Genomic DNA, 27398 nt, shown 5'->3' with positions numbered 1-27398 from the left:
AATAAATTAATGGTGGCCATAAACATAACAATTACAAGCTTTCCGGCGACCATCAGGGCTGAATCGTCAGATATGTAGGTAGAAACAATAGGAAATCTACCCCTATCTGACGATTCAGCCCGAAACACATGCGTTTGCTTGGGCGTCTGATCAACCAATATCCAAGGCTTTTGCGATATTGGTAGTTTCGCTGACAAAACCTCGTCTTGTACGATAATATCGGTGCATGTATGGCTTAAGTCAGAAGTGAGAGGAAAAGGAAAGGCCTATCAATCACTTTCAGAGAGACCTACTTTATTTACTGCAAGGTTTGCCAAAGAGACCCCAGAAGGATCTATGTGCAATGATGGCCAGTCAAGCTGGATGAAATCACAAAGCAATTCTTATAGGACTACAACTCCCAATATCAATATATCATGTCATGCTGATGGACAATTGGTAGGTTTCCACATGTAAAGCATCAAAGGTTGCCTATACCTACTCTAAGCTATAATATGGAATAATAATATCTGTGCATAAGAAAAAAAAGCTCTGTTTATATTTGCCATAGAAGCAGGCAGTTAATAAGCGATCATCATATACAAGGTACTTGTAAATATGGAGTAAAACTGATGTGCAGGTTGCAGATAGATTTGATTAGATAGATGACACTGTACCTAGCAGGTAGAACTTAATCTGTTACTCAGAGATCTGTTTAACTTCCATAAGGATTTATCCCCCCCAGTAATTAGATTACATAACAGTTTCGAGTGTGTGACTCCTAGCTTGTGTGGCTGCACAATATTCTGTTTATTGTTCATTTAATAGATGTCGGAGTATCTGGGAACTCCAAATTTTTTACGGCAGACAAATTCATTTCTCAGAACTTTTTTTTTTTTTTTAAATAACTGCCCATTTGTTTGGGTGATATACATTGTATGCACAGCAGGGAACTATGCTAAAGAACTGCCCATTGGAACAGATGGCTAACTGCCTGGGTGCAACAAACTGAGCTAATTATAAAAATAAAAGGGCTGCTCCCAGCTGAGACACATATGGTGGGTAAATAACATGAGACCATTAGAGGGAATCTAGACCTTTCCTAAATACAGCCCCCACTGCATGAAGGATGGAATGGTTTTATTTTGCAAAAAAAAAAAAGCGGCAAAAATATTTTACCAGGCACAGTGCACGTAACCCTAGGAGAGCGGCACCCATGGAGTCCACACAGGTCAATATTTCATAAAAAACATATTTATTCAGCAAAACACCCTATAGAAATCTTAATGCATTGCATGCTTAGTGTATTTTGCATATTAGGATGTGTTGCTAAATACAATGAAATATTGAACTGAGCTGACTATGGGTGTGATGCTGAGGCAGGCACTCACATTGTGCTGCCATGTTTGTCAAGGTATAAACAGTATCTCCAAGTCTGACACCATTCACAACCCAAAGACAGAGCACGGCAGTATTTTAAAGCATAATTATGCCTAACTCTGCCAGTTTCACTTAGCATTTAAAAACAAAAGTTCACTTATTTTATATGTGTAAAGCCTGGAAACAAAAGGTGTTTAAGTATCAACTGATAATCATTTTTTATTAAATAATTCATATTTGGCCCTACCCACAGTTATAGATATTAAGGAGAAAGAAGTACTAATGAGAAAGGTAGTGATTTACACATGCCAGTTTCTTTGCAGACCATGTTTAGCACTGTCATCCTGCAGGGGGCGCCTGTAACTATACATCGTATGGTAAATCTTCTTTTGACAACCTTTCCTGTACCTGTTCAGTGTGGAACCCAGTGGTGAAGGTGCTTGGTGTCAGTGACTTTGTACCTTGGTGCTGCAATGGTAGCAGATTCTTGATGGTTATAGTTTAGCAGATCTGCCCTGTGACCGTACATAGACAAATTATTGATGGCTTTTTTAGGCCTATACATCAATAGAAGACCGTGGATTTCTTTGAGGCACAAGATTACATTCTAATTAAATTGTATGTGTTAAAGTGAATGGATGGTGCCAAGACAGAGCCGCCAGACAAATCCTTTCCAGGCTGTAAAACTCATTGAACTGATGAGATAAATGGCACTTTCCAGTAGCACACTGCACACATAGTGAAGGGGTTCAGAAAATGTGTCCTTAAGTGACCCAGACTTGAATCCAATAGCAATCTGTGTGAAACCCAAGAACAATGCCAGGCTAACTTAAAAGAACCAACATTTCTACCAAAAGGAATAGGAAAACTCTGCAGCGCCTTGCTGCTGGATGGCACTGCTGCAAAATAGACTTCCACAAAGCTTTGTATTTTCACAAACCTTGGCTGCTTGCCCCAGCCTTGAGACAACAGCGTTCTCATAGAATGCCAAAATCTATTGCTCCAAAGGCCATGCCTTTCTCATGGCTATGAGAAATGTAACTAAACAAAAACCCCACTTGCCAGTAAGAATAACGTGTGAAGATGCAGAGTGGCAGTTCAACAGAGAACAGATTAGATCAGAGATCTAGAAACCTAGAGATGCAGCTAAACTTTACCTTTCTGCTGCTATATTGTAATGGAGATCATGGTATTATTCTTGTAAACGAAAAGTTACATTTATGAAAATGAATGTTGCTTACCAACAAGGTATGTACGTTACAGGCAAGACACAACTTTAACTGTTACAAACAACACAAGCCAGGCCATAATGGCAGTTTAATAGTTCAGGTCTTGTGTGCACAGCTTCCCTTCATACTCAGGCTGGCATGGAAGGCATTCCCATTCTTGCTCAGAGAAGAGCCACTGCTCTATCACCTATAAAAGCCCCCCTGGTAACAAGGGCCAAAACTTTTTTCTTCTTGGTTTTCTTGTGTGGTTATGAGATCAATGATGGCAGAAAGGACAGCACAGTCTCTGGATTTTGTTTCCTTCCAGTCAACAGGTTGAGGCTTCTCAATCTTCTCTTTTAACAGGACATCAAGTTCTGATTTCAAATCCTACAGAGCATAGAGCAAAGGCTATATATTAAAATGTACAGAATTCATAAGGTGAAGGCATTTGTTTTGCTGCATTCTTAATGGACAAATACAGTTCTACATCTCCTTATTTCATTCATAAAGAGGGTTGACCAGGGGAAAACCCAGTGTACCCTGGCAACCTAGACTCCATCCCAACTGGAAACAGAGCGCCACCCCACGCAATCGGCTGCATGAAGGAAGGTAGGCGGCGAATCTGTGTGTGTGTGTATGTTGGGGGGGGTCTCCCTTCTGCATTCATATTATCATAATTCTTGTTATTATTTGGAATTAACACACCATAAAGCCACTGAGTTCTAACACCCCATAAAACAGAATGCGGTTCACTGCTAATTTCAATTCTTATCTGCTTTGATAAATATGTCAGAAGCCAAAGTTACTGATACAGGAGGCATCACACTGCTCCTCTTAGTTGTCACTCAATGTGCTGGATTGATAGAACAGAGCCAAGAAGCATCACTTCAGCTTTTGGCATTTTGTCTAGGCAGAGAGAACAGCAGGGGGCACTCCAGTTACAAAATCATGATATTACAGGATAATATCATATAAATACTAATATTTGTGATTTTTAAAAGAGAGGAGTACCAGCTATGGGTATGAGCTGTAACTGTAAGCCTCCCCCCCCAGTGATTTGGGTTTAGTTTAATTAAACTGTATCTATATCAGCAAAAAAGGTTCTCTGACAAAACAATCTCATTCTGTAAGGTGAGTTTGGATTTGTAGATATCCTGAGGTGGTTATAGAGTTGTAATGGAGGCAAAAGCTATTCACTAATGTTTTTGGTAAGGGCATTTATTTTTTATCTGGACTGGATTGCATTTGCATTACCTTCACTAGATGTGCAATCCTTGCAGGGGACTGGAACACAATCCATTCATCCACAGCAATAGTATCCTGATCTTTGTCTTTCTGGATTGAAATGTCTCCCCCAAAGAAAAGCAGTGAATATGGTGAGACTTCAGTGCAATCGTATAGATAAATCTGTTATTTAAAAAGAAAAAAAAAAAGAAAAAATAATATGGATTTAACACACAGCTATAGGGGCTTAGTTACACAAAATAAACATAACATTCCTTTAATCCTCTTTTCTCTGACTTTCATTTAAACTATTCATAGTCATGAATTCATGTATGAAGTAGGCATTGATATTCTGAGCCAGTCTGAAACAGATTTTTCTATTTTTGCATTTTTTTAAATTACTGGTATAGGATCTATTATCTGGAACACTTGGGACCTGTGGTTTTCCAGATATGGTGACCCAAACTATGGGGTAAAACCCTTATCTTAAGTCTACTAAAAAAATATTTAACATTAAATAAACCCAATAGGATCAGTATGGATTTATGCAGCTTAGTTCCCATGAGAAACAAGGTGATGTTTTATTACTACAGAAAAAAGGGGGAGGGGGAGCAAATTAAAACTATTTTTATATTTATGGTTCTCTGAAGGAATTTTACTGCCCACCCGGTTTGTGGTAAAAGCCAAAATGCAGCTAGATCATTATAAATTATTCCAGTCAGGAGCAGTTCTTCTCTTTAGGGCAATAGCAAACAGGAAGTTTTAGTGTCTGTAAGAAAACGCACTCCCCACAGGCACCCAAAAAATCCTATGTATGGCTGTTTATTCAAATTTATGTATGTAACAGATTCCTATCCTTTTAAAGAATCCTTTTGCCAAACTGAAATATATGTTTAAAACACAACAGGACCAAAAGGAGACAGAACATAAATGCATGCAGTAATTCAGTTACCTACAGTGCAGCCTTAACAGGGGCAGAGGATTTTGTCCCAATATTAATATTGCCAATAACACCCTGAAGCTGCCTGGGGGTTGTGGAGGGATTTAAGTTCTACACCCAGAAGACACACTTCAAAAGACTTCTCAAATTTTCTAAAGACACTTGCCTCAGGACTGATATGACCTAACACCTACATGTTGATTTATTAAGATATCCCAGTCCCCTGAATGGGAATTATATTACACATACATGTTAGATCCTGCACATCTGTATCAACTTCATGATTATTTAGTTTCTCCATTACACTTTGCCTGAAGCAGTGGCCTAAGTAATCCTGAAAAATCATGTTTTGTTATCCACTTAATTAGCCAAGAAAGGGTATCACCTACTCAATTTTAAAAAGGCAGCCCTAGAATAGTGTTTCAGGAGTTTTATGTCATTGCCCTTTAAAGTGAGAAAAGCCCAGTGTATCCCCATAAACAGGCAAAGGATGAAGAAGATACATACACTAGTAGTTCTCATCTTCAGATGGTAGACAAGCCATGAATAGTGAAATTCTGTTTCTTCCACATTGACAGACTTTGGGTGAATGTTAACCTTGCCATCAGACTTTGTATACACCTTTACCCTAGAGAAAAAAAAAAGAATCTTTTCTTAGGACAAACACAGAAGTAATTTCCAATTACCTGAATGATTCAGCTCTGTTACATTCCTATTCATTATTTTTATAATACAATGAGTGGGCATATTCACATAAGTAATGTAACTATCTAAATAAATAAATAACTGGCACAATAATTATACAAAAATATTAGACACCAGTACATTTTTGCTGCTACCCAATTTCAAACAGACTATCTGCAGAAACTGTGAATTAAAAAGAAAGACAATATGTGGAATTAAGTGGCTACCACATTGATTGAAAAGAAGTGCTCATGCTTAGGGGCTGATTTACTTACCCACGAACGGGTCGAATGGAGTCCGATTGCGTTTTTTTCGTAATGATCGGTATTTTGCGATTTTTTTCGTATGTTTTGCGATTTTTTCGGATTCTTTACGAATTTTTCGTTACCAATACGATTTTTGCGTAAAAACGCGAGTTTTCCTATCCATTACGAAAGTTGCGTAAAAAGTTGCGCATTTTGCGTAGCGTTAAAACTTACGCGAAAAGTTGCGCATTTTTCGTAGCGTTAAGTTTTAACGCTACGAAAAATGCGCAACTTTTCGCGTAAGTTTTAACGCTACGAAAAATGCGCAACTTTTCGCGTAAGTTTTAACGCTACGAAAAATGCGCAACTTTTTACGCAACTTTCGTAATGGATACGAAAAACTCGCGTTTTTACGCAAAAATCGTATTGGTAACGAAAAATTCGTACAGAATCCGAAAAAATCGCAAAACATACGAAAAAGTCGCAAAATGTTCGTTTTCAAGTCGGAACTTTTCCAATTCGGGTCGGATTCGTGGGTTAGTAAATCAGCCCCTTAGTGTTTCTGAGGATGTAGGAGCCATAATGTTCAGCAGTAAATCAGAAAAGCAAGCAGCCACAAAGAAAGCAAGAGGAACATTTGATAAGACATCCAATACTAAAGTAAGCACTATATCAAAATCTGGTGCAAGCCTTCTTACATTTTCCGCCTTTTGCCAAAGTTTGGCCGAATCTTTGCTACCTTTGGATATAAACCAGCGCAAATAACAGCTTTAATGAGCTTCTCATTAGCTGTCAAGGAAAACAAATTGTTTGCATTAGTATAATTTATAACACTTATTCATAAAGCACCAACATATTCCACAGCACTGTACAATAAAAGGGTGTACACATGAAATATACACTCTACATCCAAATACTGACTGATACAGCAAGGTGGCCACAATCATAAGAGCTTACAATCTAAAAGGAGACCAAGAGTATGATAATTCAGAATAAAGACCACAATGACTTAAGTAAATATTTTCTAATACACACTGGAATTGATATTTGATTTGGGGTCGTTCGGACTCCTGCTGCTCACAAAACCAGCACTAAGTAGGTGTTCAGCAAACTGTCCTTTCATGTTACTCAGCATCTGAGGGAAAAAGGAACAAACCAAGAATTACGGTTTGCTTCATAGTAACAAATTCAGAACGAATCCACTTTATCACCCATTACCTTAAGCACCAAAAACAGTGGTTATCAAGACTGCCGTTTCAGACAGTTAAGAGTAATACTAAGCCTAGAATCAGATCTGCATAGCTTACAAAATCTCTGTGTGAGTTATAAAGTTACCTAGTATTAGGGAATCATTGCTACAAACTATGGCTATAGCTGTCCAATTGGAGGCCAGATGTGGCCTTCAAAGTGATATGATTGTTTTGTAGGACATCACCCTTATAATATAATACCATGCACAAACATATGGTATGAGAAATAATCAGCCCACTTTGTGTAAGAAATTCAAAAGCACTGTCAAACAATAAAAGCTAAAATTTAAAGAGAGTTGGTAACTCTAACACAAGCCCCTGCTTCATAGATGTCAGTATGGATTTTAATAACTGTTGCTCTACTGCAATTTGCTAAGATGCCTTAAAAATGGCTACTGTGATAGCTTTTTTTTCTTTTTTTATTCCTTTTAAAAGAAAAAAGTTACCTTCAATGAGTTAGAAGACAGAAAGTTTTCCCAGCAATAGTCTCTCTCTGCTCTGCCTCCACGCCATTTGGCATCCTCCCACCCCTGAAACAACAAGAATGAGATTTTTTTTTTTTTTTGACTGAAAATAAGGAAAATCCTTTCCATCACTAACAACTGAAATACATGTAGAAAGAAAAAAAAAAGCAGATCAAGAAAAGGCCAGCAAAGATGTACTAACAATATGGTCCAACTGTTTAGTACAAAAGCAAACAAAACAAAAACATCAATTACATGGATCATTTTGTTTGCTAACAATTGTTGCTGTGTTGCAAATCATGACTAGTTATTCAGCTATATGGCACAGACCTGCAGTGGCACATAAGTATAAATATTTCTAAAAGGCATCTAGAAGACCATACACCAGGCATCTAGCAGACCATACACCTACCTCGAATGCATTTAGCACCGTCAGATGGTCACTTTTTGAATTCCTGGATAATTCCTTCCGCCTTGCATCAGCCAATTTCTCTTTTCCCTTAAAGATTAAGAAACACAACACAGCTATTTAGCCAGCACAACGACATGGCATCCAAATCGTAACTTAAAAAGCAAACATTTACCAACTGCAAACCAGAAAACCAGCAAATCTTCAGTGCATGGTCTATGGGACAAGACATTTTAAAGGGGTTGTTCATCTTCAATGTCCAAATCTTATTAAACCACCAAATGCGGTCAGAAAATCCATTTTCCATAAAAAAGTAAAAATGCCACTGTAAAAGCTACTTTTTATACCTGTTAAATCAGTCCTTCTTATGTCTCTCTGATTAGTTTTCTGAAGCGAAAGGAGTGGCCTATTTTCAACTTGAGAACTTATATATATATATACTTATACTATATGCTTAGATTATCATGTCCAGGCTTTGCTCTTACTTTTTGCCTATTGGACCAATGTATTGGTTGCTTGCCCCAATCTCTCTTCAGCTGCACATTTGTTAACTATGTATATGACAAAAATTGTTTTATTATCTAAGGTATGTGCCAGGTATTGTTGCTAGTAGAACTGGTGGGGGATATTAAATGCCTTCATCTAAAGCAGTGCTGTCCAACTTCTACGGTGCCGAGGGCCGGAATTTCTCTAGCATACATGGTGGAGGGCCGCTAATGGAAGCCAGTTTTGACCACTCCCCTTTTTGAAACCACACCCACTTGAAACCACACCTATTTTATCACAATGGTGGTAGCACAGCAAAATCCCAAATGCTTGGTCCTTACTGTGGGGATATCAACCATCATTCATATGTGAAAGAATTATGTCATATTAAGATATACCCTTAAATTCCATATTCCTCTTCCTCCCCTGTGGATAGCAGAGCAACCCCCAGTACATAATTACACACCTTTGGGACCATTTATTGGCTATTTCCAACTGCTAACAAACTCCCACAACAAACCCCTGCCAGGTTCACCTCCCACATGCAGCATAGGGCAAGCAGAGTATGGCAAACACAAGCAGCACTCTGCCTGTCCTATGCTGTCTGTGTGTGCCATACTCTGCCTGTCCTACCCTGCCTGTGTGTGCCATACTCTGCCTTCCCTATGCTGCCTCTGTGTGCCATGCTCTGCCTGCCCTACCCTGCCTGTGTGTGCCATACTCTGCCTGCCCTATGCTGCCTGTATGTGCCATACTCTGCCTTCCCTACCCTTCCTGTGTGTGCCATACCCTCCCTGCCCTATGCTGCCTGTATGTGCCATACTCTGCCTACAGTACCTATGTCTGAGGTGTGAAGAAGTGAACAATGTGGGTGATTACAGCCTGAGCCTGAGGTGTGAACACTGCAGGGGGTGAACAATGCAGGTATTAAAAGGTGTGAAAAACACAGGGGATTAGATATTTAAACAATACAGAGGGATTACAGCCTGAATCTGAGGTGAGAACCATGCAGGGGGCCAGTTAATCTCAGTACTGATACCATTTAATGCTTACTCAAAGGTAAGCCATCAAAGCAGCCAGACAGGTGGGGGGCCACACAGAGGGGGGTCGCCAGTTGGACAGCACTGATCTAAAGCAACATAACATGGGAAGACATGGGGTTCCTTTTTTTCCCATAGACTACAAAATTTAACTGGACAGATTTAAATTTAAGATAAATGTGGCTGTTAAAGGAGAAGGAAAGGCTAAGTCACTTGGGTATGCCAAAATGTTAGGCACCCCCAAGTGACTTATATCGCTTACCTTTTACCCCGGGCTGGTGCCCCTGTACGAAGAGAACAGCACCAGCCCAGGGTAGCTGCGAGCGCTTCCTACTTCCTATTCACTTGCGCGCGCATGCGCAGTAGAGTGAAAAGCCGAACTTAAACAAGAAAGTCAGCTTTTTACTCTACTGCGCATGCGCCGGCCCACGGATTTCGCCGGCAGAAGAAAAAGGAAGAAGGAAGCGCTCACTACAAGTACCCTGGGCTGGTGCTTTTTTCTCCTAACAGGGGCACCAGCCCGGGGTACAAGGTAAGCGATCTAAGTCACTTGGGGGTGCCTAACATTTTGGCACCCCCAAGTGACTTAGCCTTTCCTTCTCCTTTAAATATTTGTTGCATTTCACATTTATAAACTATCATATTACCAATGGAATGACAAATGGATCTTTAAAGCTGAGGCTTGCTGCAATGGTGAGAACTGGATCTAGGCAACAGAAAAGGGCTCCGAACAGGATCATCTTGCCAATGTGTGGTTCTACTGGTAATCGTGCCAAGTGAAACCCCAATGGGGTTAATTCTTCACGTTTATCTAGAGCATTCTGTAGAAACAAACAGGATAAATAATATTAATTGATAATTCACCAGTCACCCTTTAATCTCATAACTACAATCAAGAAAAAGTTTGTGCTTTAGAAACAAGTCTAAATACTGGGTAATGAATATGAAGGGAAGAGGAAAAATACAGCTAAGCATCACAAATACAATATTTGGTATATTGGTGCTAAAACAAAAATCCACACAACACCCTGCGTGCTATGTAATCTAAAGACCTAGCACCTAATGCACCTGTGCAGTTTAACTGGGGGAAAAACCAAATCAGCACATACCAATTCCATAAGATGATTGATTGCCAGACATATTGTATCTCTAGATGGGGTATCCATTAGTTTCCTCAAAAAAGAGGCAATGCCACCAAGCTTTAAAATCTAAAAAATAAAATTTGGAACAATATCAATAAAAACTTTTCAATACCAACTAACATACTTTTACATGTAGTAACCTATTCTCACCTTGATCTGGAGGCAAAGTTCCTCCAATGGTGTCCTCACAATTTCTGGTAATTGATAGTCATCCAAAAGACTATCCCGAAGGCTGTTATACAGGTGGTAGCAGTGGCCAGGTTGAACTCTGTTTATTACAAGATACAGTTTATCCCACATTTCTCAAGTTTACTGTTTAATATAAAGCCCAACTTGATTCTTGGCCACTAGTCTTAAGGTCTCCATACACGGGCCTGCCGGACCGATATGTGGCCTGAAATTGGCCAGATCTCGATCGGGCAGGTTAAAAAATCTGGTCGGATCGGGGACCGCATCGGCTCATTGATGTTCTATAATTACAGTTTTACTTTTAAAATGTTGTTTTACTGATCTCTTGCATTTAATTGGAAATTGTATTTCTGCTAGCTTTGTTCTTTATATTACTTATCAACCTAATGTGAATTTTTTAAATCAACTGATATTTGAGATTTCTACAGTGGCTAGTGAAAACTGGAGAAAGAGAAAGAAATTGGTTACTAATTAAACTACAGGATGAATATTATGTGCAAGTCATTAAGAAATCGTTGCAATGGAGTTTGGGAACTAGATGCAATGGAAAAAGACAGCTTGCACCATATAAGAGGCGACAGATGAACTACATTTAGTACAAAGAAGTAATAATAGGCTTCTATCTGTGAAATAAGCCTGATTTCATGCAATTATGATGGTTTGTTAAATAAAGACCAAAGATCAACAAAGAATGTTAGAAATCACCCTTAATTACCCCAGAGCAGCATACACAATTAAGACATGGTGCTGTTCCCCACTTTGGAGTACCCAGGGATAACTGCTTTCTATCTTTCCTTTTATATTCACTTGGGCATAGGCTATCCTTTAATGTATTGCCCTGTTTATAGCTAAACATTGAGTGTTCCCTATAGTAGGTACCATACAAAAAATAATTATCTGCTTGGAACCAATGGTGTTAGGGGGAGGCTGGACTTGGTCTTGGAACCATTTAAATGTTATTTGTTCAGATGTTATGTTGTTCACTTGTAGTGGAACACACTAATAAACATTAATTTCCAGCATCCTATATGATGTCTACATGTAATTAGTGCTACAAAAGGAGCACAGGAGTGATAGCCTGCCTGAAGGAGGTAGCTGAACTGGAATACTGGATTTGGAAGGATAGAGTGCAGTGTCACTGACACACAAAAATGGCCTAACAAGATGGGAACAACAAGGATCACTATAGTTATTAGGCTGCTGAACATCAGGCAGTAGAGTATGTTAGGTTTATTAAATGAAATAAAGCATTTCAGGCATATAAATGTTTTTAGACCAAACCCATTCATCTCTCCTTACAGAAGTAGTTCATTCGTACCTGCCTGCACGACCTTTCCTTTGCTTGGCATTGGCATGGCTAACCCATTCTGCAGTCATTGTGCTGATGTTATTTTGTGTGTCAAAGTGAGTCTCTTTTATTTTTCCTCCATCTATTACATGCACCACATCATCTATGGTAATACTGCAACAGAGAAAAAGAGAAGTCTTAAAAAACAAACAGTTGGAATTGTTGATAACAGATCTATGCAAAATCACTAGGGCAAAGATGTGCCAATTTTATTTTGGATTATATTATATATAGATGGCCACTGGTATAAGAAGTACGTATTGTTGCCTGTAATAAAACTAAGTTTCCTTTTAAATATAGATCATTTAAGAAAGGCTATGCACCACCACAGCTCCCTATTACATTTCATTATACCTTCTCCATAACTGTCACTATGTATATTTTTCCATTTTCTCTTTTATCCAACCTATCCAGTAAAAACTGCTAAAAACAGACCAAAATTCTACCATAGCTTGCCTGTTGTAAACACAGTTATGCACAAAAGTCTGTGAGAACCAAGAACCAGAAAGGCCATCAAAAGAGGCAAAGATCAAACTATGCAGTAACATAAGTATGGAGTCAGCTTATAGAACATCTGAGTGGTAAGTAGACAGAGGTTTATAAATATTACAAAAAGATTTAGATATATTAGCTGTAAAACAGACCAGACCACAGCTGCACACTGAAAACTAAACTTACATCAAATAAAAAGCTACATAAAACTGCAATTTAGAAAAAAAGGGTAACAAACCCAAATTGGAATAGGAATGTAATAATATTGCGAGAAGACAGAAACTGTATGTTATGTTGTATGTATGCGACTGTTATAACAGCTGTCCTTATGTTTTAGATTAAACCATTCCTAATTACTTGTAGTTAGCATTGTGTGTATTTACCTTGTCTCTGCAATGTTGGTGGCAATTACAATTTTCCTCACTCCTGGTGGTGGCCTTTTAAAAACCTATAAGTAACATTAATATTTCATTTGGAAAAATGTTTGCAGCTTTAATAATAAAATAACATCACATCAGATACATGTAAGACTGTCCATGATCTAAATGCATGAGGGACACATGCGACCCTGCAAGTGATTTGTCGGCAGAATCCAGCAACCTTAATATTTAAAATCTGTGGAGACTAGAATAGAGTTATGTTGTAAGTGTATAGCACAACTGCTGTAAAATTATTTTATTAAATCGTATCTTTTTTTATTATAAGTTAAAGTTCACAGTTATATCAGCTTTTTTAACAGAGTAGTAGTTCTGACAGATACTGGCTTGCAAGAACACTAACTGCTTGCAAGAACACCCAGAATTCACATCTATACTGACAGAATTTTTCTACTGTAAATGATCTTACTACTTTGCAGCTCAGGAATTTATATGTTCTGTCCATTACTCAATGAGAGAGCTGAATAGTGCATATAATTAACACATACCTCTGTCTGGTTTACAGTTGGCATCAATGAATGCAAAGGAATAATGATGAATTTATCTAAGGAAAAAACAACAAAATATTAAATAAACAGCTGAATATCTTTTTAAAACATGAAAGATGGTTCTGTATAATTGACCCTCTAAGCAGCACACAAGCAAGTTATGACACACACAAATAAAAACAAAAAAAAAAGTGGCACACACTGAAACGCAAAATTATTTGACTATATACTGACTCAGATGCAGCCGCAGTTTGTAGAAATAACTTTTGCACACACACAGATATTAGAACTTTGGTTATGTCAGATATCTCAGGTATGTGCACTAGGGATGTAGCGAACCTCACAAAAAAAGTTCGCGAACCCGTTCGCGAACTTCTGCCAAAAAGTGCGAACTTTTGCGAACTTTGCGAACCCCATAGACTTCAATGGGAAGGCGAACTTTAAAAACTAGAAAAGCCATTTCTGGCCAGAAAACTGATTTTAAAGTTGTTTAAAGGGTGCCACGACCTGGACAGTGGCATGCAGGAGGGGGATCAAGGGCAAAAATGTCTCTTAAAAATACGTTGTTGACACAGCGTTGCGTTTTGTGCTGTAAAGGGCAGAAATCACACTAAATTTCTAAACTTGTGTAATAAACTGCTTTAAAATGTCCGGCGTCTACATGCCAATCAAGTCGTGTAAAGGTTACAGCCGTTTCACACCCAAAGACAAAACGTCGCAGTAGTGGATACAGAATATATTATTGCTGGTGGAAAAACATCGCTCAGCAAAAGCAAACAGCACTGGACACATTAAAGAACAGTAACTTAAATTTCTGGTTGGTGCTGGGGGTGAACTACTAGGAGCAGCACACCAGTCCCCAACACAGCTAGACTAATAGCACTGGGCTCTATAAATTACAGTAGCAAACACACACAGATAGAGCTGCAGTACACAATGAAAAGAAGAGTAACAGTAATCAGAAAATAAAAGCAGTCCTTACAAGGACTATTGGGTTACAGCAGATGATCAGCAGGACAGCTGCCCACAGGAGCTACATACAGAGCAGTAGAAAGTAGATTACTAGTCAGCAAAGCTACCTAAACTGTCCCTCAAACCCCTGCACAGCTCTCTCCCTATGCTAACTCATCAAGCACACACAGGCAGAATGTAAAATGGCTGCTGGGCTTCGGTTTATATATGGAAGGGAGTGGTCCGGGGGTGGTCCAGGAGGGAGAGCTGCCTGATTGGCTGCCATGTATCTGCTGGCTCTGGGGTGAGAGGTCAAAATTTGGCTCCAGCTAAGGCGAACCCAAAATTGCGAACTTTGCTAAAAGTTCGCGAACTTGCGAACTTGCGAACACCCGATTTTCATGCGAATTAGTTCTCCGGCGAACAGTTCGCTACATCTCTAATGTGCACATGGTATTAATAAACAAAATTGGTGCGTGTCAAACTAAACAAGGATTTATGCGTTTGTTTTTAGGTATGCAGGCATTTACAAGGCTAATTTGTACATTGGAAAGAAAAGTAACATTAACAACATAACTGTCAATAAGGTCTTTTTTTTTTTTTTTTTTAAACCAGTACATATATTTAAACTGTAACTTTACAGGTAGAGGAATTACTTGTGTATTTTGCTTGTTATTATTGCCCATTAAAAACTGAAAATATATCCATATTCTGTGAACATGCAAAGTTTTTCTTAGCCATTTATTAAGAGAACCGAAGACCGTAGATGGGACTCTTGCCTGCATACACCCCCCAGCTGGTGCAGTTTTTTCCTAAAAGGAACAATGGGCAGGGGTTTCAGGTAAGCGAAAACGATTACGGTCACTGGGGAGGGCACCCCCCAAGTGATGTAGCCTTTTCTACTCCTTTAAATGACCTCTGTATGACATAAAAAGCCCTATAAGTCATTTTTGTGAGCTTTTCTGTTCTGTGCATGAAAAGTAAATATTCCAGGAAATTGGCTTATTCACAATAGCCACAACCAAAATGGGCCCCATTGATCTCCTTTAATAGAGAGGAGTGCATCATTTAAACCTAATCCTTGATTGCTGTATGGGCTACAAAGCTTACCAAGGGTGCAACCTGTAAAAGTTTAAGCAGCACTGTGATAAATGATTTGCTAGATATGGCTGAGCAGTAAGAAAACAATAACTGAAACAGTACCTGACTTGAACATCACTTGTGACATAAGCAAATCATTTAAGGTGCTAATGTTGTCCCATCCTGGCAGAAACACCAAGATTGCTCCATCCTGTCCACAATAAAAAGTACAAGTTTAGCTTTAGAAACAGGTTTTTTGGTTTACTAGATTTTAGGCTGCACCCAAAAATACAAGCCAAACACACCAACAATGACAAAAAAAGTGAAAAAATATACTACTTCTACTTGTGAAACCGTATCTGCCATGCATGTAGACTTTGAATACTGCTATATTAACTATGTACAAACTTTAAAGTTTGTTGATGAGCACTGGAAAATAACTCTATAACTGTCTGTCATGCACTGTGCTTTCTATGGCATGCAGTAACACGTGATCCTACATGAGGACCACGGCATCCATCAAAAAGTCATGCCTGCCATAGCCTTTACTGCACTTGCCTAAATACCTGTTGTCAGAAAGTTTTACTGGGCATGTGCAGGATATACTGTGACTCAAGACAGGAACTGTAATATTTGTTTAACCACCAAGATCTGGTGACATTCACAGTCTCCAACCAGTAAGTCAATGTGGAGGAGAAGCAGTGCGCTAAGGGTTCACATGGGAACAGGAACCAACAGAAAATAAAGAGGTGGGCATTGAGAGAACTTTGAGGCACTTTTTTTTTTTTTATATAAAAGTTTACTTTTCCTTGAGAATGTAACAATTTTCTTATATTCATTAAACATGAGAGAGATAGAGAGCCTAAATATGTTAATATAGCATAAAAAATTTTTTAGGCAGCAGTTAAAGGAGAATAAAACCATAATTCACAGGTAACGTTCCAAAGCAGCAATGTTGTCTTAGGGCTTAGATTTGTGTATGGGCAGTAAAGTACAATTTTACAGTTGTACACTACTGTGCATGAAGAATTCTTTGCAAGAGATGCCAGTGAAGAGACAGCAAAGATGGCAACAGAGATACTTTAGCAAGTTCTCCAGGGAGGAGCATTTTTCTCCAAAAAAGAAACAGTGCCAAGAAAAAAAGGAGTGGTATCATTCACTAGCTGACACCTCCCCCAATGAATGATGGCCTCTGTCCTTTAAGAAATTCATATTTTCAGCATTAATTGTATTTACTAAAAAATAAGCAAACTATTCAAATGCTATTTAACAGTAACTCTGTGCAGTGCAAAACAGCTCAGTTCTTTGTACACAGGTAAAGCTATAAAAGAAAATAATGCAAACATACATTTTTTTGGCAATTAACTTAAATTTGCTAAATTTCCCCACCACACACTAAAGAAGAATCATTGAAGAATGAAATACATAGCATAATATCTGCTGTTAAAGAGTGAACACTTACCTCTCCTTTTAGAACAATGTACCTTATGAGTTCTGCAATAAGGTCAAGGTCAACTTTTTCATCATCTGCAAGTTCCAAAGCTTCAATAGTGCTTTCAGAGTATCTACAAAAAAAAAAAAAAAAAAAAAAAAGTAGTTAAACTTTCAGGATATGAACACATACCATGAGTTAGGTTTCTAGCACTGCTATTAATGTTGTTCTGCAGTTTATTCCCCCATTTGTAAGACACCCATCCCTGCCCAGTACTCAATAAGAATTTGTGTCTTAACTTTTAAGCCTGAAAACACTAGCAGTTCGTAGAGGGAGGGAAAAGTTCATTACACATAATTATGGATCTACCATGCAAAGGGGAGGTAGATTCGGCACTGGAACATCCCTCTTCTGCCACCGGGACAAAGTTCAGTGAATGGCAGTTAACAAGTTTATGTTCCATTTACACGGTTTACTGAAAAAAAACCCAAAACAAGCACAATATTGGGTTGTTAGTTATAATTGCCATTTGAAGTTCTTTCAAGAAAAAACAGCAGGGCTACCCAAATGGATGTATTTATATCTTTGACAATATATATTTCTAAAAATGATTTATTTGGGTTTGAGCGCAATTTCTTTTTTTTTTTTTAATTCTACAGGTACTGGATCTGGTTCTGAAAACCATAAATGCCACGTACCACAGTGTTTTGTTTAAATTACCAAGTTAACTTATTCTTGCCTGATTTGCTGTTATAAACACAATGAGGTTTTTACAAATGACTGGCCAAATGTGACCCATTGCAGTAAACCATAGCAACCAATCAGCTTTAGTCTTCTGCAGATAAAATAGTGAATGTTAATTTCACCACATTGGGACATTTTTGCTTGTTGTTAATAAATTAGTCCACAACCCCTCATCCAAAATGTTAATTAATCCAATCTAATGGCTAAACAATTGCATTTTTTGAAATTTTAGGCACTGGTTACAAAACACTTGCTATGTTTAATTGTTACTTTAGACAGCATTAAAATAAAAAGGAGAATCTCACCTTCTCTGAAGTTTCCGTACAAATTCAGGCCAGCGCTCCCTGTAGAGCTGCTCCTTTTCCTCCTTCTCTGTACACATCATACGCCCTTGCATAAATCGTTTCTTCCACTGGGGCCTCCGGTCACTATCCTTTGGCATGTACCTTTAGCAGTATAGGTTTTATATAAAAACAATCAAGAGTTTTGAATTTTAGCATATTTTTAGAGTATGTAAATACTTTGCCAAGATTAGAAATATAGATGGGTGGATAAAAGTAAACAATAAAAGCCCTAAATATACAGCTCATGGCAAATGAGTATAATGTCAGCTGTTACAGTGCAGATTAAGGTGGCTGTACGAAACAAACGTTCCTGAATATTGTGTTAAATGCTATTTCTAAAGTGAGATAATTTATAGCATGTTAAATAAATTATACATACCTAAGCATTTCTATAACATCTTCAAGTAAGTACTCTTTGACAGGGTAGGTAAACCCAGGAATGTGCAGCATTGGACAGCTGTCTGTAAAAGTAGGTAGGATTATCAGATATTTTGCAGAAATCTTCCATTTTCTCACGTTAAACATGACAATAACTCAATTTATTTAGTCAAATTACGAAACCTTGACCATGTATTAAAGAGATAATACAACTTACTTGCAATAAACATGATTTGTTTATTTTAAAATTATACAAGAGGTATAATGGCTTAAGGCCCCCATACACGGGCCGATAGAAGCTGCGATATCGGTCCCTTGGACCGATTCGGCAGCTAATCGGCCCGTGTATGGGCAGAAACGAGCGGCCTGGCCGACCGATATCTGGCCTGAAATTGGCCAGATATCGATCGGCCAGGTTAGAAAATCCAGTCGGATCGGGGACCGCATCGGCTCGTTGATGCGGCCCCCGAACCGACTGCCCATGGCCGCAAATGTAATGCGATCGTTTGGCCCCAGGGCCAAACGATCGGATTATTTTTTTTTAAAGCAACTTGCTACCCGATATTGCCCACCCGTAGGTGGGGATATCGAGTAAAGATCCGCTCGCTTGGCGACATCGCCAAGCGAGCGGATCTTATAGTGTATGGGGACCTTTACTGGGGACCTTTACATGTGGGTGGCAGCAGTAAGTTGGCTTGTCCGATTCTTTAAAGATTATAAACTCCACCAATTAAGGCACTATTAACTTTGTGTATCGGTCAGTATTTCTTTGCAGTCTGTATGTTGGATACACACATTTAATGTGGGAGAAAGGTTACTAAAGATTGGCAGCAGAGAATGTCTTAGGCGAGGCTAATATTTGGCAAGCTTCATTTTTATACAGCAAGACAATACAAATGGAGGGAATGTTTTAGGCAGCTGGTAATCACTATTTTCAAATTATTTCAAAGTGAAAATAAGTTAAAAAAAAAATAAATGTGTTTACTGTTAATTTGAATGTTTAGAGAACAAAAAGTAAGCTGGACTGTGCAAAATCACAGCATATAAACCAATATGAACATGTATAATAAGGGGAAGGATTTGGGGGAGGAGGTATAAAGTCTTTGTGTTATCACCAAATGCAAGAAACTAACCAAAATACTGTGAGAACTTCTCTGCATTCAGAGTGGCACTCATCAATATGACTTTCAAATCCGACCGAAAGGTTAGAAGATCTTTAACAATTGCCATAAGAACATCAGACTGGAGGTTTCTCTCGTGTATTTCATCTATAACAACATGGCTGACATTGGCCAAGTGCCTGCAACAAAAGAGCTCTGCTTAAAAAGAAGATAGGCGTATAGAAGGAGGGTATACTTAATTTGCCTTTGTACTTGGACTTACGGGTCTGACTGGAGCCACTGTATCACAATCCCAGTTGTGCAGTATAATATAGAACCTTGTTTCCGTGGCATCTGACTAAGAAAGAAGCAGGCAAACAATCAGAATCTGCACTAGCACAGTTCAATATAAATATCCCTATTTATTACGAAGGCCTATGGTACGCCTACTAGATATAAATACCAGTACCGTTTATATCAGCAATATTACAGCTTAATTTAAAAGTTCCAAGTTTATAAAGGAGAGTATCTGTGATGTGCAGCATTGATGCTGCTCAACTGCATACAGTGTGTGTAGGATATTTCAAGAATTGTTGCAATGTAGTTAAACACCCCAAGATAGGAAAACAAGCTTACAGCATGTGTCATTATGGTAAATGGGCAAGAAATGCTGATCACAGAGCTTACTGCAAGTAGTCAGAAGAGTAACTGGAATAGTCCTATACAGCATTAAAAAACCATGGTGAATAGTGAATGCATATGTATCAGTATATTTGAATAGGCCTTCAGATGGGAAAAAAAATGTGAGTTTATTAAATATTTGAGTTTAGAATATTTGTGTTTCCTTTAAAAAGATTACTGGTTTGCTAAATTACAAGTAATCTGGTTTGATAGTCAAAACTACTATGATCCATGTGCAGCACTGCCACTGCCTATAAATCTACATAATAATTCCCATTCCATTTTTTACTATAACCTGATGTGCAAGCCCATGATATAGAGGATAATGCACCCCCTACTGTATCTTATAGGTGGAGTGCTTTTATACAGGTCACATAACTCAGAGGTGATATTTGTTATAAATTTTAGTAGGGGGTACATTATTCATTCTAATCTACAGCAAAAATATTTAGTTTTTAAGTGTTCAGGGAATGTATGTGATTCTGCTCCATGGTTCCAACAAACCTCCCTCCTCCTCTTACTCCATCCTTCCTCCCCTCTGTCCTGCTGTTTTCCACCTGCCCATTTTAAGGACACTCGGTCTAACCTATTACAACTCTGTTTCTGCCCTTGGCCCATTCATTCACTTCTGCACCTTTCTATTCCACTTTCGCCCCATCACGTTTGTTTATTCAACCTCTGCTCATTCCCCCTCTGTCAGTTTGAGCTCTGGTGATGCCTTCCCCTCACAACTCTGCAGTCAGCCCATTATCACCCACCCTCACACACTGTCAGGTTGCCTCAGCTTATTGTTCACAGAAAGTTTTCTGGATTTTTAGGTTTTCTCTGCAGCAGATCCAGAGACCGGTAAGAGTAGTACTGACAGAGTGGGTGAGCAGTGGCTAGCAAGCAGCAGTGGGCCAGCAGCGGGTTTAGCAAATTTACACTTTAAGATATAAACAGAGTGTGCTAATGCCAAAAGACGCCGTTTATTATTTATTAATAGCTTGATCAATAAGAACTTCATCCACCTGTGGATTATATTTTAATTATTACCTTTCAAGGCGGATCTGATATCCAGTACTGTTCCCTCTTCCGCAGGCTTCTGCTCTTTCTGCTGCCACTCGTTCTGCTACCTTTATGTAAAAGGCAACACAATATTACCAGTTTGATTCAAGTGACTCTGGCACCTAAAACAAATTCTGCAATTTTCAACTAACTTAACTAAACTGTCTATATAATGTTTTATTTTTATTAGTAGCTACTCCAAAGGTATACAGTTTTGGCTTTTTTATTTTTCTCTTTTCCCTTATTTAAAAATATGTAATACAACAAGCTATTCTAAGCAAAGTCTTCTTTATTAACTTTGCATGTTTATATGTTTATTTAACTATAAGTTCCCTAGTTGTCAGGTTCGCTGGCTGCAGAAACAAAACAAAAAAAAAAAAGTTTTTTGTTTTTTTTTTCCATCTTTGCAATTCTTATTTTTAATTGCATATCTTTCTCTTCAGGCCTTTGCCAATGCATCCTCTGTTTTGACTTCCAAATGTAGGCAGAAGTGCAGAGGACCTTTTGTTGCAGTCTGGTGAACCCCCTGGAGCTAATAAAAGTGCAACCATTTAAGGGTTTTATCCTTGAAAGTATGTAAGTCGTAGGTAAAATTCAGTCTGTTTAATGTATATTGAAGCAGTAGAATTCTGAATGAATTAGATAAGGATTGGCCATATCAGGTATGACATAGTTGGCCAGCTTTTAGTATATTGCAATATATGGACAAACAATCCCTGTTTTGCTAAAAGAATAAGTAAACCTTTTTTTTCTATTAATAAAATTACTCTAAATAGCTTCCCAGATTGCCTACCTTTGTCCCTCTGTTCTTTCTGACCTGGTTCCTGAGTTAAAAGCTGCTTCCTTGTTCAGAGTGAAGCCCCGCCCCCACTTCCTGTTCAGGTCTCTCATTACTCTCTCATCATGCCTAGAGGCAGCAGGAGCCAGTCTGTGCATTAGCAGGGTTTTTTTTCTTGATGAGAGACCTGAACAGGAAGTGGGGGCGGGGCTTCACTCTGAACAAGGAAGGAGAGGAATCCAGCAGCTTGTAACTGAGGAACCAGGTCAGAAAGAACAGAGTGACAAAGGTAGGCAATTCTGGAGGCTGTTTAGAATAATTTTACTGATAGAAAAAAAAAAAGGTTTACTTATTCTTTAAAGGGGAGTGCATTGCTCGGTAGCTTAATGCATAAATGTCTTAATGTCCTATATATATTGATAGTGGGTGAGTGCAGAGGAGCTCTTGTTGCCCAGTTATAGTGAACTAGTGCTTTCAGGCTTTTGGCAGTCAAAGTCGGGGGGGGGCAAGTTAAAGGTTTTTTCCCCCCTTCCATAGAGCTACAAAATCCCTGTGCTCAAAATTGCTCCATGTACCAGAGACCTTAACATTTCCCTTATGACTTTCTTTTAAAAACTATACCAAACATTTTAGCATAAGAGTACAATTCAATTGATTAAGTACATCTATAATTCAATAATACATAGATCTTTTCTATTATCTAAAAAATCAGCCAACCCTGTGCTGAGCCCTAAGCCCTAACTAAATGAGTTTTAATATAGATAACATAACTTTGGTATCCAAATGCAAACATAAAACCATGCCCAGCACAAACATATTATTTATCTTCACAGTTCGTTATATGTTACTTGCCATTAAAATGGAATTCTAAACAATATACAGCATTGATGCTACAAGTGATCATTTTATTGATTATCCCTCAAGTAAAAGTAAATCAATGCAATGTCTTACTGATATGGCACTAATCCTCCTTGGCTGCGTACAAACAATGTAGCAAGAAGAACCTTTCCCCCTCTTGATATGGTCATCCAGAATAAACTGTGTTACTTGTGTAGTCTTCCCACAGCCAGTCTCTCCACTAATGACAGTCACTTGGTTTGAATTAATCATTTTAATTATCATCTAGAATACATGGAAATAAACAGTGTTTTACAATCCAACATAATAACAAGTGTTTATCCATAACAACAGAAGATGAATAAAAATTTTCCTACCTCCTTCATGCTGTAGGAAGGCAACTTCTCACGAAATTTCTAGAAACGAAAGGCAAAAATAAATACTGAAAAACTTAATCTGGTTCCTGAATGAAGTTTACTCTTATTTTTTTTATCCATGCATTAAAGGAGAAAGAAAGGTAAAAACTAAGTAAGCTTTATCAGAAAGGTCTATGTAAATACAGCCATAAGCACTCGTAAGTTCTCTGTGAAAAGATTTGTTGTGTCCGTTTTCCTCTGCTAGAGACATGCAGCACTCTCCTCTCTCCTGCTTCCCCCTCCCTCAAGAATGCTAAAAACTCACTCCCACCCTTAAGAATGTGGATCTGAGCCAATCAGCAGGAAGCTGACTCATAGCCTTACTAACTGAGCATGTACACTGGTCTGGGTCTCGATGCAGGAGCGAGGCATTATGGGAATTTTCTTTACACAGCTCAGTGTTTTTTTTTCCTGTTTGGCTTCTGATAATCTGAACAAGTGAAATATTGGGATATTTAAGGGCACTATTGAGAGAACTGAAGGTATGCCTGCAGCTTGAGATTAACTCTTTATTAGCCTTTCCTTCTCCTTTAAATTATGTTAATAGGGTATATTTTCCATATTAAGTCTAATTATCTTAGAACTTATTTATTACTAGTGGGCTCTAATATGCATTAATGCTCTTCAGCATTGAACAAGTTCATAAACCTGTGACAAGAAGGAGTCACTCTGCTAAAAGTGGGCGTAATAGCGAACCTGCATTTCAAGATATTTATAATTTGTTCTCTTTTCGTGCAGCTCTTCTTTAAGCTGTTGATCCAGATCTGTGCCTGCTTCATCTGCCTCAGCAGCGTATTCAGAATCCCACGCATGATCCTTTTCTTCGGGCATTGCTGGCTGCTTTAGTTGAGTGGAAACACTGTTTCTGAAAAAACAAAAGCTATTACTTTGTAACTGCACTATTTTATGGAATTAAAATATAAAAATCTCATATATATATCTGGTTCTAGGACATTTTGTCTTTTCTGGGTTTGTTGCTGTATATGTTATATACACATTTATCCAGTGATAGAACAACTAAACATGCGTCCAGATACTTTGCAACAACAAACCCAGAAAAGAAAAAAACTAGGTATTATTTTGACTAAATTGATTTTCAGTATGAAAAGAACAGAAATTTCCTTGAAATTGGATTACCTTCAGTAATTACAGCTCAATAAAATATACGAGAATAAATAAGCGCAATCATAGCTATGTGCTTTCATTATTTACACGTATAAAAGACTTTAACCTTTCCTTATGGCACATATTCTATGCCATACAATGGAGTTTTTGAAACAGCAGCTCTTGTTTTGTCTTTAATAAAGCAAAGCTAGGATCCATAGCCCACGAGAAATCAAAGTCTTACACCTTAAACACCCATTGATGTGCAAAATGTAACTAGTGAAAGAAAGCTCATGTGTCTGCACAGTAAAGAAATAACAAGAATAACATACCGTTCATTCTCAGTGGCCCACCAGGATTCATCAGAGCAACTTGGCCTTTCATTGTTATTCTGCGCCTGCACCGAATTCAGCAGCCGAGTAATATGTTGCTCCCTGGATTCATCCATTTTTACGACAGCTCTCTAGAAAAAAAATATTTACTTTAGCACATTAAATGTATGATAATCAAAGTTTTGCAAATCAATTCATTTCACCTTTTACGAATGTTTCAAGATCCATTTTAATCTTTTATCATGTAAGCCAGAAGCAAAGTAACATATGTCAAAGAAGTGAGGAGTGTCCAATTCATCAGATATTTGGTAAGCAGCTGAGTATCTTTACCAGTGCCATGCCCCCGTATCCATGATTGCCAAGTTATGTGTGACGGTAATATGGACTGCACACTACAGAAAGAGATCTATTGAAAAACACTTCTGCCTCAGATCATGAGACCTGTTTCCAAATGGTATTTTTTTATGGTTTTAGAATCATCTGCCTTTTCAAGTCTAAAAATAAAAATGTTATCTAGTAAGTGGCAACAAAAACAAAGAAAAAAAAACCAGATGAACAGTGATGCTTCAATGTTAAAGGACAATGAAAGGTTAATATAAATTAAAAGTAAGTCTAAAGGCATTCTTTTTAAGTACTTACTGCATATCTAAATTCCCAGATCCCTGCTTGCTTCTCTGAGATATGGTGCTGGCAGCCTACAGCAGTGTGAAGACTACAGTGACATCACTGAAATCTCTCTCCCCTTCCTGTAGGTGCCAGCGGCAGCCTTCCTATTCTCTGAGCATGTGTGTAACTTGATCCTGTCTCCTGCTCTGAGCTACACATGCCCACCAGCCAATCAGAAGCGGATCTGGCAGAGGGGAGGGGGGGGGAGGGAATGAAACACATGTGCAGTATGAAGCAAGGAGGGAAAGGAAGGGAGAATACCTTTTTAGAGATGGCTGCTTGTTCTATTAAAATGTGAAGTAGGTGTGACTGAGTAAATATTTGATTAGGTGAGCCAAAAGTGTGACGTTTTTACTAAACAATAGGAGGACTATTGGGCAGTATGCTTTTTAAATTTTGACTTGCATTCTCCTTCAAGGTTACATGTATTGTTAAACCTTATTTCAAGGAACTCTCTTATTCATTTTCCATTCTGATTTCTTACTGATGACTGACTCTGCTGGGGTCTTTACACCCTAGCAACCAGATAATAGTTAGGGTAATGAGCATATGGTACGTTTTTTCACCTGGGCTATATCTCCTCCAGCAATTGAATCCAGAGTGGAGTAAAATTACTAGGCCCAACAACACAGTTTAGGGACACACTTACCTGAACGAATAAGACATTGTTCAAACATATAGTGAAAGTGTAATTGGTCACCTTATACAGTACACCCTGAGCCAGCCCAGCAGTAATAGGGACTACTACATCTCTATGTACACCCCTGAGGGCAACTATGTGACTGGTTGCTATGGGTTACCACACATTTAATACTGAGCACATAAGTAGATGAGGGATGCTACTGGGAGAAAACAGTGGGATGGGGCAAATAGGAAGGAAAGGGATCAGCAGGTTTGGCAATGACACTCGTTATCCCATAATTATGGTCCCTGCTTCTCCCCCAAACCTACCTCCTGCCTCTCTTTTTCTTTGCTTCTCTGGCCTTGTCTCCGGGCATGCCATAAACCTATCTCCCGGCCCTTCAGATGCGGCGGCGGTTTCTCTCTTTGCTCACCTCCCGAATTCTCCATAGAGCCGCTCTCGTACTGGGAAGAGTAGCCCCTTGCTCTGCCCCGTCCCCCTCGTCCCCATCGTCCCCCTCGCCCCCATCCTCTCCGCTGTTCGTAGCTCATGCCTCACAGCGACCTGCCAGAAAGCCGGAGAAGCAAGAGCCTGTAACGAGGCAGTGAATGGATTTGAACCTAAGCGGACACCGTAGTATCCCTAGCAAAATAACTGCAGTAAGGGATGGGACTTATTCGGCTTCCGTAGAGCTATTATACGTATACGTAAATTACTTACGTAATGCCGAGCACGCAGAGATGCTAACGTTTTGTGATAAAAGAGAAAATAAATCACATGTAGTTATGAAAATAAAGAATATAACAGTTTCTCAGAGGTTTGTCCAAAACCTGACTTTGATTAAATCAGATTTATATAGTATAACGTTAGAGCTCTGACTAAAGCTCTACATTATCACTGGCAAGGGGTAGCAACTAAAATCTGCTTTCAAGGAGGTGTCCTCTTTTGTGGGAAAAAAATGCCATTCTGATTTTCTTTATTTTGATCTGTCTTCCTTGTTAATAATATTGATATCAAGCGTTGTTTGAACTAGCCTGGTGACAACCCTAGAAAGAGTAGAAGTTTCAGCCTGTTGGAAACAATCCTTTGTATAATTGCCATTCGGTTATATCCCATTTGCAACTAACTGCGCCTCTATACTGCCACCTTCTCTGGAAAAAATGCTGTTTTTCTGTCTCTGTAATGTTCCATCACTGCTAACATTGGAAATAGGTGTCATTTTTATCAGCTGGCCAAACTAACTGCGTGTATGGTGGATCGATGAGACGACCGATATTGCAAAATCCTTATATATTGTTTGTCTCATTGATCCGGCGGGATAAAAGATTTTGATCGGGCGCTGTGGAAGAACCCAAGCAACAGCATTTGTTTAGGGCTCAATCATCAGATAGGGTTAGAATTCCTATTGTTTCTACCTCCCTATCTGACGATTCAGCCCTGAACGTTAATGGAGGATACAAACGATCTTTCCTGTGACC

At 38.6% G+C, this 27398-nt stretch overlaps 1 protein-coding gene across 1 annotated transcript; it reads right to left on the bottom strand.

Moving 5' to 3' along the window:
* Positions 1-866: 866 nt before the first annotated feature.
* dhx36 (DEAH-box helicase 36) lies at positions 867-26573 on the bottom strand. The gene is made up of 25 exons (XM_002933246.5): positions 26250-26573; positions 24633-24763; positions 23893-24061; positions 23158-23196; positions 22895-23065; positions 21154-21233; positions 19721-19795; positions 19471-19637; positions 18339-18420; positions 17921-18061; positions 16902-17004; positions 15563-15650; positions 13409-13464; positions 12867-12931; positions 11962-12105; positions 10605-10722; positions 10422-10520; positions 9960-10133; positions 7790-7876; positions 7360-7443; positions 6699-6798; positions 6362-6452; positions 5242-5362; positions 3825-3977; positions 867-2957 (listed from the first exon to the last, which is right to left on the bottom strand). The coding sequence occupies exons 1-25, from the start codon at positions 26469-26471 to the stop codon at positions 2772-2774; spliced, it is 2946 nt and encodes a 981-aa protein (XP_002933292.1). The 5' UTR covers positions 26472-26573; the 3' UTR covers positions 867-2771.
* Between the last annotated feature and the right edge of the window lie 825 nt (positions 26574-27398).

This window comes from Xenopus tropicalis, chromosome 5, assembly GCF_000004195.4.
Source record: "Xenopus tropicalis strain Nigerian chromosome 5, UCB_Xtro_10.0, whole genome shotgun sequence".
Lineage (NCBI taxonomy): Eukaryota > Metazoa > Chordata > Amphibia > Anura > Pipidae > Xenopus > Xenopus tropicalis.
The sequence above is the reverse complement of the archived record's forward strand: the minus strand, read 5'-3'. Positions and strand labels throughout refer to the sequence as shown.